Source organism: Amphiprion ocellaris, chromosome 9 (assembly GCF_022539595.1).
Source record: "Amphiprion ocellaris isolate individual 3 ecotype Okinawa chromosome 9, ASM2253959v1, whole genome shotgun sequence".
NCBI lineage: Eukaryota > Metazoa > Chordata > Actinopteri > Pomacentridae > Amphiprion > Amphiprion ocellaris.
The window spans coordinates 4,290,740-4,302,959 of NC_072774.1; the positions used below are offsets into that span (position 1 = coordinate 4,290,740).

The following is a 12,220-nucleotide window of genomic DNA, read 5'->3' on the forward strand; positions in this document are numbered from 1 at the left end:
TCACATTTTAGCTCACTGTGAACAAATTTTTTTTACTGCAATATAAAGTCCTGCACATTTGCGGAAACAGAACAACCCTTTTTTACTTTTATTTTTAGGTTGCAGCTGAGTCACTCATGGCTTCATGGTTGCACTGAGGAATGCAGAATTTTCAGCATTTTGCAGAATCTGGTTGAGCAAACAGTTTATTTTTGGCAATTTTTAGAAGACTAAAGTGATTTTGATCAAATGTCACAACTTTCCAGACAGGCACGTTATAAACGATTAGTTCAAGGACTGTCAGAAAGGTGAAAATCTTAAATTTTTTTACAGCTTTTTTTTTTGCAGTTTCATCCTTGGATGCATTGTGTAATTTTGGCTTTTTTTTTAAATGCAAAGGTCGGAGTTCAGAGGGTTCAGATTAAAAAAAACCCTTTTCTCTAAAGTACAAAGAGTTCCACCTACAAAGACGCACACATGTCCTCTTTTTTTCCCTTCCCTAATTTTTTTCCTTCCTCCGCCTCTCATCCTATTCCTTAACCAAAACTAATCCTGACTAAATTTCAGGATCTCCCGTCTCCTTGTCTCTTCCTCCCCCTCTTCGACTCCGACCTCTTTCTTCCTTCAGTCTTCTGTCATTCCTGAAGTGGCACTAATCCCCCCCTTCTCTCTGTCTCCTCAGCTCTCTCCTCCCTTCCTCATTTTTTATGATCTTTCGCTACTGGAGCAAAACTAATCTCGGCAGCAGTCTCTTTACGCCACCGCCGCTTCCACCTCCTTTTCCCCGTGCTTCCTCTATCTCTTTGTTGTGTCTCCGTACGGCCCTTCGCCTCCCCTCCATCTCTGCGCTGCGTTGGGACGAGGAGGCCGGAGAGAGGAGTTAGACGGATGAGGGAGCGGTTTACCAAAGCTGCTCCCCGTGGTAACACCTCACCTGCTTTAGTTTCGCCTTTTATCTGACAGGTGAAGCTCTGGTGAAGTGTGTGGCCGCAGGTGACGGCAGCTCCTGTCCTTCAGCGACGGCTCTTATCTAAACTTCAAGCCCTTCTTCTTCCTCCTCTCCATCCCAGTTTCTTCTTTCTGCCCCTCCTGTCTGACTAAAAGGTGTTTCCACGTGGGGGATGCCCCGTCGTGGGTGTTTTGGATTAATTACCTCTGAAGGACGGGGCAGTGACAGCCCGTCAGGTGACGTCGTCATTGCAGCAAGGTCACCTCTCTCCGCTGTGTGAATGTGTGTGTTTATCGCCTTAATTTAACCGCTAATGACGTCCACCCCCACCACCCCAAACCCCCTGGTTTTTTTGCTTTTTTTTCACGCTCTGAGCTGCTGCTGCTGCTGCTGCTGAAAGGTGCTTTAGCTGCTGTTGCATCAGAAAACAGAATCAACAGACTGGTGTGATGTGAAATCCGTGGCGCCCCGCAGCCTCCTATTGCATCGCTCGCCCCTCGCTCCATCCTTACCTTTTCTTTTCTCTCTCTCTCTCCTCTCTACGCTGGAACTTGTCCTTAAAACTCCTCCTGTTGTGTTTATCTCTCTTGTTCTGCCTCTCTGCCTTCCTTCTCTTCTTCCAGCCGTCCTACTGTGAGAAACCATTACAGACCGACTTCCCTCTCTCTCTAATTGATTCCCTTTCTGTCTTCCCTCCTTTTTTCCCGTCGTCTTCCCGCTGTGAACAGTCCATTACCTTCATTTTCAGTTTGCAGAGCTTCGCCATTTTTTTCCCCACTTTCCGTCTCTTTCTCCGACTATTTTTTCTTTTGCATTTCTTACATCACTGCCCTTCCTTTTGCCCCCCTCCTGCTCTCGCCCCAACAAAAAAAAAAAAAAAAACCTTTGTACCCCCTGAACTCGACGGGACAAAACTGGACCGACGCTCGCTGCTCTTTCAGATTCGAAAAATTTCATCGTTTTCGCGTCGTTCAGTTTCGCCCGATTCGTAAATTTTCACGGCACTTTTTTTTTGTTGTTGCTAGAAACGGTTAGCATTAGCTGCTGTGTTTTTGCAAAATGGCGGCGTGCAGGAGAGGTGGGATGGTGGAAGGTTGGGTCTCTGCAGTGAGGCGTTCTGCACACACACACACACACACACACACACACACACACACACACACACACACACACACGGTGAAATGCGGTTGTGCATGTACAGTTCCACATGCATTTGTGACTGCAGTGCAGAAAGGACACTGTTCTTGCAGTTACGCCACCGCGGACACCGTTTTGTGCCGCAGTTCGCCACGACCCAAAAATTAAGACACAAACGAGGACAAAGGTTTCGGCTTTTGTCTTTTTCTTGCACAAATGATGTGATTAAAGGCGGATCAAAACACACACATCACACACACACCGGTAAACACAAGGCATCTAACACGAATTTTCACTCTGCAAACCGCGGCGCTGAGTCACACACTCGCTGATCGATTCCGAACGGTTTAAATTTAAGAACAGTTCAACACAACGGAAATATTATAAATAATTTCTATAAATACGTTCAGTTTATCCAGATGTATGAACATTTACAGCCACAGTCCTGGATGTCTTTTATGCTTCTTTTACTGCAATAACGCTGCAAATATCGTTTCTTTAAATTGCCGCCAACTTAGAAAATAAACGTCAAATATTTTTATAATCACTGATGAATTTTTTGAGAAAAAAAATCAAATTTAAACGTAAATATTTCCTGATTTCGCTCCTCCTCTGTGACAGTAAACTAAACATAATACAGACACTTGTCATCTTGGAATGTACGAAAAACTGGTAATTTCTGACATTTTATAGACAAAACAATCAAGTGAATAAACTAGAAAATAATCATCATTTACAGCCCTATTTGTCACCGCAGTATTTTCACAATTAGAGCTGAAAGGATTAAATAATTAATCAGTGAGTCGCTCAGAGAGCTGCAACAATTATACAATTAGTCATCAGTTATTGCATTTATCATCAACTATTTCAATAATCGACGAATCAAATTGAGCAATTTTAATTAATTTATAATTTCTTACATATGAATTTTCTGGTTTCTTTCCTCCACTATGACAGTAAACTGAATATCTTAATATTGTGGACAAAACAAGACATTATTTGTCATCTTTGGGAAACATTTTTCACCGTTTTCTGACAATGTAGAGCCCAAACAGCGAATCACGTAATCCAGAAAATAATCGACAATGGAAAAAAATCCTCAGTTTCCTGGTCACCAATAAGTAAATATTCTTCGGTCGGTGAATTTAAATGCTGTTTGGTTGCAGAAGTGCAGAGTTTTCAAATACAAAAAAGGAACTTGAGGTTATTTTCGTGTTTTTTAACATTTTTGTACATTTTATTTCATTCAAGTACGATATCACTGTTTAAAATAGGAACTGATTAGCTGTTTTTCTTTGCTTTAATTCTTCCTACAAACACTAAAAAATATATTGTTTTAGCACCAAAATTGCGACATGCATATGTGAAACAGTCACATTGTGTTTTCTGCTATGTAAAATATGACAACTTAACTCAAACACAGCATACAAACAGCTTCATTTACTGCTTGTGCAACAAAATAATTAACATGGTTCTCATTTTCCATGATTTATTGTCTGATAAATCATCATTTGTTCTAATTTAAGGGTTGTTAGATACACAAGTTTCTTTATTAAGACTTTATTTAAAACACACACATGCAGGCTCCACGTGTGCACAGTAAAACGAGAAAGAAACACTGCAAAGGAAAGAAATCAGTTTGATTGTTTAAATCAGCTGCACACATTTCTGTATGACGAGTGTAATGCCAGATCTGCAAAAAATGATTCTGGATGCATTTGCTATAGCTGCACCAAATTCAGTTGCCTGCTCTCTAATTAGTAAATATTCTCCGGTTGGTGCATTTAAATGCTGTTTGGTTGCAGAAATGCTGCATTTTTAGTACAAAAGCAAGGAACGTAAGATAAATTTCTTGGGGTTTTTTTTGTTTTTTTTTTTTAAATTTTTGTACATTTTATTTCATGCAAGCGCGATATCGCTGTATAAAATTGGAACTGTTTAGCTTTTTTCTTTGCTTTAATGCTTCCTACAAACACTTTAGGGCTGTAAAACATATAGTTCCAGCATCAATATTGCGACTTGCATGTGTGTAATATTCATATTTTGAAAATTAACTCAAACGCGTCATGTAAACAGCTTGATTTGCTGCTTTATACAACAATAAACTTGCACGGTTCATCGTCTGATAAATCCTCATTTGTTGTAATTTAAGGGTTGTTGGATAAAACTGTATTTAAAACACACATGCAGGCTCCCTGTGTGCACTGTAAAAAGAGAAAGAAACACTGCAAAGGAAGATTGGTTTGCAGAAAGAAAGCATTGTTTAAATCAGCTGCACAAATCTCCAAAAAAAGATTTTGGATGCATTTGCTAGTGCTGCACCGTATGCGAAAACCGCCTTTTTTAAATCGTTTTTTACATTTAATGTAGATGCACTCCCTAGAAATCACCTCAATGTTTCCAGTATGATTAATTTCTAGTAAAACATGAGATATTCGAGTGATAGGTTGAAAATTCCTGCATTTCTTCCCATGGCGGTGGCAGTTTTGTCGGCTCTAGGCCCACACCTCGCTCCTTATTTAATGCTTCGTTAACCCTTAGCTGTTCGTTAGCCGCACAGAACCTCACAGTAATTTATCGTCTCGTGTCTCGTGGAGCGACACGTCGTCTCGGCTCGGGGGGGAGGCGGTTGTCGTCGTCGATATGTGTGTTTGTGTTGCAGTTGAGTCAGAGGTGGCTTCAAGGCCGCCGCTCGCTTTAATAGCACCTACGCAGCTTCGTCCTCCCGTTTCTACCTTCCGAGGGGTTTTAAGGGTTTTTCCAGCCTCTACCTGCGTTCCCTCCTGCCCCTCCTCGCCCCTCCATCACGCCATCCCTCCATTCTTCCCTCCATTATTTCCTTTTAGGCCCCCTCCTGCTGAGAAAGTGACGCCCAGACGCAAACACCCCCTCGTCCCGGCTCCCTCTCTTCCCTCCCTTCCCTCTCTCTTATCTGACCTTGTTTCAGTCTTTCCTCTGCCGTACTTTCTCAATCGCTGCCGTCCCTTTCATCTTCTGTCCACTTCATGGTTTCGCTCTGTCATTTTGAATTTTCTCCTGTTTTTTCTTCTCCCCCGTCTTTTTCATTTCCTGTATCCCCACCACCGCCGCCTCCTCCTTCTGTACCATCTCCATCATTCTTACGCTCTCTAATTTACATAACACTATCTTTTCCTGTTTGCCGTGCTTCTCAGAGCTCTTTTTTTATCCGACCTTTAGGGGAATTTGCATAGGGGGACATATTTAGGGTTGTGCAGCCAAGTCAGTACTCATTTTTCATGGCGTTAGTCTTTGAGTAATGGTAAATACCTTCCCCTGGTCATTTGTCTGTTTCTTGCTCCTTTTGTTCCACAAAGCAGCAGCAGCAGCTTTATTGAGGAAGCAAAGCACGCGAAAATGACTAATCAGCAACTTGTTTCTTTGCCTCAACTTTATCTAAATCTCCTTTTCTCTCTCTCTCTCTTCTCTCGCCTTATTACAGCATCAGAAGGTTCAAAACAAATACAAGGTGAGATCCAACGTCTTCAACTCAATGCGTTTTTCAAGTGTAATCATCTTTTGCATGCCTACGTGTCGGTGATTGCTTCTTTTCGGGTGAAAATCAAGTTGAAACGTGCTTCAGTGGCAACAGAAATGAGTCAGAGTGATTGTTGAAGGTCTCGTTCCAAATAAATGAGCAATCGTGTGCTGAACTCCTCTGAGGTTTGGTGTAATTCAGCCACTAAGACACCAGTGATTTTGGGGGATAAGATGTAGAACAAGATCAGTGCTCCAGTTTGTCCTAAAAGTGTTGGATGGGATTTGATTTTAAGGCTCCGATTAACCATCTGAACCCAAAAACCCAGCGGCAGGTTTGAAAAGGAAAGTTATAGTTTAGAAAATCAGTGCAATTACAACATTTTTCAGAATTAGAATAGAAGTAATCACCAAATTTTCTACTTTCTGACTGTCCCTGAAGGAGTCATTTATGATGTGTGATTAAATCTGAAAAAATGACTAAATTTAAGCTTTAAAATCTATGATTTCATCAATAAAAGTCGCTAGTGGGTTGGGGAAAAAATATCACCAAAACTGCACCATTTAGCAGGTTCAGAAACTTAAAAGACTGCAAAGAATCATCACATTTTCAATTTTCCAATAGTTCTTGAACTAATCATGTGTGACGTGTTGTTATGTTGCTTTATTTGACCCCAAAACTCACCAGTGTGTTTAAAAAGATCATTTTATCTTTTTAAAAATTGTCAAAATTACACCGTAGCTCATAAAAGAAACTGTAAAAACAGAGAGAATCGTCAGATTTTCTACTTTCTGACTGAGCCTGAAGGAGTCATGCATGATGTGTGATTACATCCAATAAAAAAAAAAAACTAAATGAAATCTTTAAAATCTATTATTTCATCAGTAATAATCATGTTATTTTAGCCCTCTGAATCCAAAACTCATAAGTGTGTTGGTGGGAAAAAAAGACCAAAACTGCACCATTTATCAGTTTCAGAAACTTAAAAGACTGTAAAGAATCATCCGATTTTCAATTTTCCAAGGGTACTTGAACTAATCATGTGTGGCTGTGGCTTTATTATAACTCCAAAACTCGCCGGTGTGTTTAAAAGCGTTATCCTTGTAAAAATCGCTGAAATTACAAAGTATATCCTAAAATAAACTGTAAAAACAGAGAGCATCGTCAGATTTCCAACGATTCTTGAACTAATCATGTGCAGTATGCTGTTGCATGAGAAAAAATAACCAAAACTAAGATCAAAATTGGCATATTTCAAGAGTTTTATGCAATGATCGCTTAATTTTAACCGTCCAAACCACAAAACCTGTCAATGGGTTTGACAGGTATGTTATCTTTTTTTAAAAAATGCCAAAATTACACAATTTATAATGAAAAGAAACAGTAAAACCACGGAGAATCATCCGATTTTATACTTTCCAACAGTACTTGAACGAATCATGTGTTGCTCTATCAGAAAAATGAAACAAATCTAAGCTTAAAACTGGCATATTTTGATATTTTTGATCAAAATCGTTTTATTCTACATGACTCATTTAAAAATGTTGCCAAAAATAAATCGTTTGCACCAGATTCTGTAAGAACTAAATATTCTGCACTTGAACTATGAAGCCATTAGTGACTCAAATTGTGACAAAAATTCAGGAACATTTCAGCTGAACTGAGGCAGTGGTTCCACAAAACAGAGAAGAGACAAATTAGAGAGACTGAGAGCAAAATACAGCATAAATGATCAATAAACTAAATGCAGCATGACTCAAAAACAGCTTGAGTTATTTTGAACTATTCTTGACTCATTTTGGACATTTTTTTGTTGCTTTAGACCAATTTTGAGTCATTTTGGGCAAATTTCAAATAGTTTCAGAGTATTTCAGACTGAAAACCAAAGCTACTGGATGAATAAAATAAAGTCAGCATGGCTCAGAAACAGTGAACAGAGGAGCAAGTTGTTGGAGATACATTCAGCATGGTGAAACATCTTTCTACTGATGATGAGCAGAGTAGACAGGAAAAGACTATAGAGGCTGTAAAAATGTAAATGGTACAATATCAATAGTACGTAGGTATAAGTGATCATTTTATCCAACATTAGTAACACTGTTGGGGGACGTTTTGCACACGTTGAATCCAGGTTTTTTTCAATTCTTGCGAAATAAATAATCAAATAAAAGACATTTCTGACTTCTCTCTCCTTCTTTGTGGTTGTTCTGTTTCCACAGAGGTGCAGGACTTTAGATTGCAGTGAAAAATGAAGCAGAAACGCTCAGAAACTTGGGGTTTAGAGGATTCATTTGGAGGCCGAAGAACTTTGTCGAACTCGTAGAATGACAAACAGCCTCGGATCAGAGCAATAACTCCTGTCCACATTCTTTTGACATATATAAATGTCCCTCCTTGTTTCAGAAACCGGTCCTCTCAGCAGCGTGGCCTCCATGACGACAGCCTCCCTGCCCTTCATCTTCATCCTCCTCCTCCTGACCACCTGACCACCTGACCGCCCCGTCCTCCGCCGACCTCCCCATCGAGGGATCCGGACGAAACCTCCGCTCTCGGACAACCAACGCTAAGCTATTGCAGATGACACCTCGGTGGCTTGTTTACCTGTGAAATTTCCTCCAAAAAACCCGAGCAGAAACGGGGCCACGGTGACTCAGGGAATCACAGTGATTCATTTCTTGTTATTTTCCGTCTCCCACCTGTTGTGTAAAGTGCAGAATATTATCCAGTCAGACGACTCGAGTCCCGCTGTGACGCCACCAGAACAATGAGTCTGTCAGGGCTCAAACTTCTCTCACTTCTTCATCTCCGTTGCTCATTTTCTGCTCCTTGTGTTGTTGTTGTTGGTTTATTTTTTGAAAGAAGAAAGCGGCCAAATAAAGTCCTGCAGAGAGTCGGGCTGCAGGTCACTCGCTGAGACGTTTCCTGACACGCTTTGCAAAAAAAACGACTCCCTTTTCTGCCTCATCTACATCCGAGCAAAGATAAATGTGCTCTACTTTTGCAACTAATTAGATTTTGAATCTGAAGGCGCTTTTTTTTTTTTTTTTTTTTTTTTTTTTAAGGGAGGAAAATGGGGGGAATGTTGTGGAGGAGTGATGCTGGGCTGCTGCGCCCCCTGCTGGGATCATACTGGTTGTACTGGAGCTGAACTGGATTGTGGGCTAAAACCAGTAAACGGACTCTAGATTCTGGTTCTGTTTGGCAAAAACAGAATAAAGTGCAGAACAACAAGGGGTTTATGGGTACATGTTGAATCATGATTCTTCAGGTGTGCAAACGCGCACTCAAGCTTTTTGAAAAAATTTTTAGATTCTTCGACGTTAGTTGTTTCTGTATAGTTAATATATTCTGCAAAAATAAGATATATTAACTATATAATTCAAATTTTTTTGTAAAAACTGGTCTCTTTTATTTAATTATTGCAAAAAACAGACAAAAATGACCTTTTTTTAATAAACAATCAATGACTTATTTTATGTGTATATAAATGTGTGTTTGTATCTCAATTTGTTTAATTTTTCCCCAATTTTTTAAAAAAGAAAATAACCAGAATTGATTTTTAAACAACACTACAATAAATTTAATTGTTCATTTATTTTTCTAAATTAAAAAAATATAGAGAATTAACATACAGTATGATTGCATTTTTCCTGGCAAATAAATGAAGTTTTTGTATTTAAAAGAATTATTTCCCCACAAAATTTAGGTTAATTGTACAGTTTGTTCAAGCTTTTTTTTTTTTTTTTTTTTAAAAAACAACACATTGTTAGCACTTAATATATATTTTTCCTGTCAAAATTGCTGTAAATCACACCTGTCATGTTTTTTTTCCCAACATGGGTGATAAAAACAATGTTTTTTTGTATAATAATTCCGTTCGGTGATGTAGTTTTTGTTTGTTTCTAGTAGGATCCTGCTTTGAAGTCCTGCTTTCACATTTTAGTGAAGAATGTAGCTTCTTCTGTGAAGAGCCAAACTGCAACCTGAGCCTTTTTTACGCGGCAAAATAAATACGTTCTCCTTTGATTATCATTTATCTGTCGAGTGTATTGATGTTTTCTGCCACACACACACACACACACACACACACACACAGGGTGTAATACACAGGAGATAAGGAGGCATCAGGGACTTCAGATGACCTTGCGGTGTGAGAGGCCGTTGTAATGTGAGGAACCCGGTGGAATATCGAGCCGAGTTTTTATCTAAAGCCTGAAAAGACTTCGGATACCTCAACAGACTCGTGGTATTAATAGACTCCGCGGCTATTTTCAGTCAACATATTTGTGATTTTGAGCCCTTAAAAGAAGCGTTTTAAGTATAGACGTGTACATCCAAATCAGCTGTAAATGCATTTCCATTTATATAGGCTGTAATGTAGAACGTCTTGTGAAGCCCGAGAGGCAATTTCCTGGATAATAGGCCTAATGCTGCTATTTCATGCTTTATGATCTCCTCTGATGACATGTTTGTCGCTGTCGAGGCATGTTGTTGCGAGGCGGCTTTGATTTTGACCTTCACATGCAGATTTTTAAAGCATTCTTTCGCCAACAGCTTTCAAAAAGAGGACTAAAGCTGCAATGCAAGTTTGATATCGAGTTTTTATTTATCTTTGATTCCAGGAAGTGGAAAAAAATGAGATCACAGATTCTATTTTTTCTGTATATTTTTTGCAGCAGATCTTCATAATTGCAGACAGATGTTGGATAAAGTTTTCTTGGAGCGATCATAAACAATTTCTGCAGCGACGGATTTACCCACCACCAGTCTGACAGACAAAAGAAAATATAGCATCGAGCAGAACTGACACGGTAATTACAGCGTAGGAAGTTTCAGCGCGGCGTATCGTGTTGTCACAAGTTGACGGTGTTGATTGCATCTTCAGAAAAAAAAAAACATCGACTGTCAGTAGGAACAAACAGCTCATTTTCCTTCAACACTGTAGTTTTTTACATCTGTTTTTATCAGAGATGGGAGTTTAACCCTCGTGTCGTCCTGAGGGTCAAAATTGACCCGGTTTAAAGTTTGAAAATGTGGAAAAAAATATATATTTTCACAGTGAAACTTCTGATGTCCATATTTTCAACATTTTTGGGAAATCTTTGAACATTTGTTGGTGGAAAAAAAGAAATGTTAAAAATGTTTCTGAAGAACATTCACAAAAAAATCAACCAAAATCCAGCGAATTTTGCTGGATTTTGGTTGATTTTTATGTGAATGTTCTTAAAGAAAATATTCAAAGTTTTACTGGTATATATGGAATCACTTTAGATATTTTTAGGAAATTTTTTGGAAGATTTTTACTCATTTTTTAAAAAATATTTTCAAGAATTTTCTTGCCAAATTTGGGGGATTTTTTAAAATAAAACTTTTAAGGGAAACTTTTAAGGAATTATTGCAATTTTCTTCCTGACGGTTTTGCAAATTTTCAGAAATTTGGGGATTTTTTTTGCTAAATTTTTGGATTTTTTTTCAGACAAGGTGCCCATAAATAATGTCTTGACCACTTTTCAAGACATTGAAAGTGCTTGAGTTTACAAAAAATCTTAAAATGTTGAATATAATCGCTATAATTGCACTTTGAGTTTGCAGTAATCTGTGAGTGTAGTAGACAGATGAAAAAAAACTAACATTTTTGTTGTTTAAGTTCACGTATATATCTATTGTTCGATTCAGTCATCAACCAAAATTTACTTGAACTGAAAAACTTTGCTTATTGTATCAAACATTGCTATTTGACAAAAATGTGATCAATCGCAATTATTTAATTACCACACCTCTAATTAGATAATTATTTTTAATTGCGTCCCACCACCAATTTTTATGTGTGTTTTGCATTTTATTTGCAACATATTATAACAAATTCAAAGATAAATGTGCAACTGAAATGTGGGTGCAGTTGAAAATGGTTGTGTATTCCCGTCATGTCTCAGACACATGGCCCTGTAACCTTTTCCTGAATTTTGGGAGAATGTTTTTCACAGATAAGCGTCTCTCAGCTCTCAGCAGCAGCAACAATCGGACCAGTGTGTATTTCACACTCAGAACCAAGGTGAGCCGAGGTGAGGAGGCTTCCCTGCTGCACCACGTGTCCTTGAGCGTTTTTCAAGATTCACAGTTTCACTGGTTATCTTTGGTTTATTTTTATTTTTACTAAAGTCAAGGCATCCATAAGAAATTGGACCGTTTTACCCGCTGGGAGGTGAAGCTGTTCAAGGCCAAGCTGCTTTTCTTTAAACATGCTGACCTTCACTGTGCAGAGTGATGCATGTGCAGACTCTTGTCACACTCTTCTGCTGAAAGTCACCAAAATCACACCAATTATCTGAGTCAGAAACTGTAAAATCAGGAAGAACCTTGCAACAGTCCTTTGAAGTAATCACACATGACAGTTCCATGAGGTAATATGAACCAAAACTAAGCTTGAAATTGTCATATTTCATGAAAATCACTTTGTCTCATTTAAAATTTTGCCAAAAATAGACAGTTTGCTCGAACCAGATTCTATAAAAAACAAAAAATTCTGAGTTGCTTTGTGCAACCAAAAAGCCATGATTGACTCAGCTGTGACCAGCAGTCAAGTAGAAAAAATTCTGAGAGTTTTCAGGTGAACTGCAGGCAGTGTTTACACAGAGCAGACAGAAAGGAGACTAAAAGGA

General features: G+C 38.7%; 1 protein-coding gene across 3 annotated transcripts in view; it reads left to right on the forward strand.

The window, feature by feature from the left end:
• si:dkey-246i14.3 (ephrin A4) overlaps nt 1-9,593 on the forward strand; it is a 57,651-nt gene extending 48,058 nt beyond the window's left edge. For 2 of the 3 annotated variants that reach the window (XM_023266478.3, XM_055013907.1), the window contains exons 4-5: nt 5,526-5,552; nt 7,965-9,593. In XM_023266478.3, coding sequence (XP_023122246.2) covers nt 5,526-5,552; nt 7,965-8,047 — 110 coding nt within the window. In that variant the 3' untranslated portion in view covers nt 8,048-9,593. The remainder of the gene's footprint in view (nt 1-5,525; nt 5,553-7,964) is intronic. The other variant, XM_055013908.1, reaches the window with a different exon arrangement.
• The last annotated feature ends 2,627 nt before the right edge of the window (nt 9,594-12,220 follow it).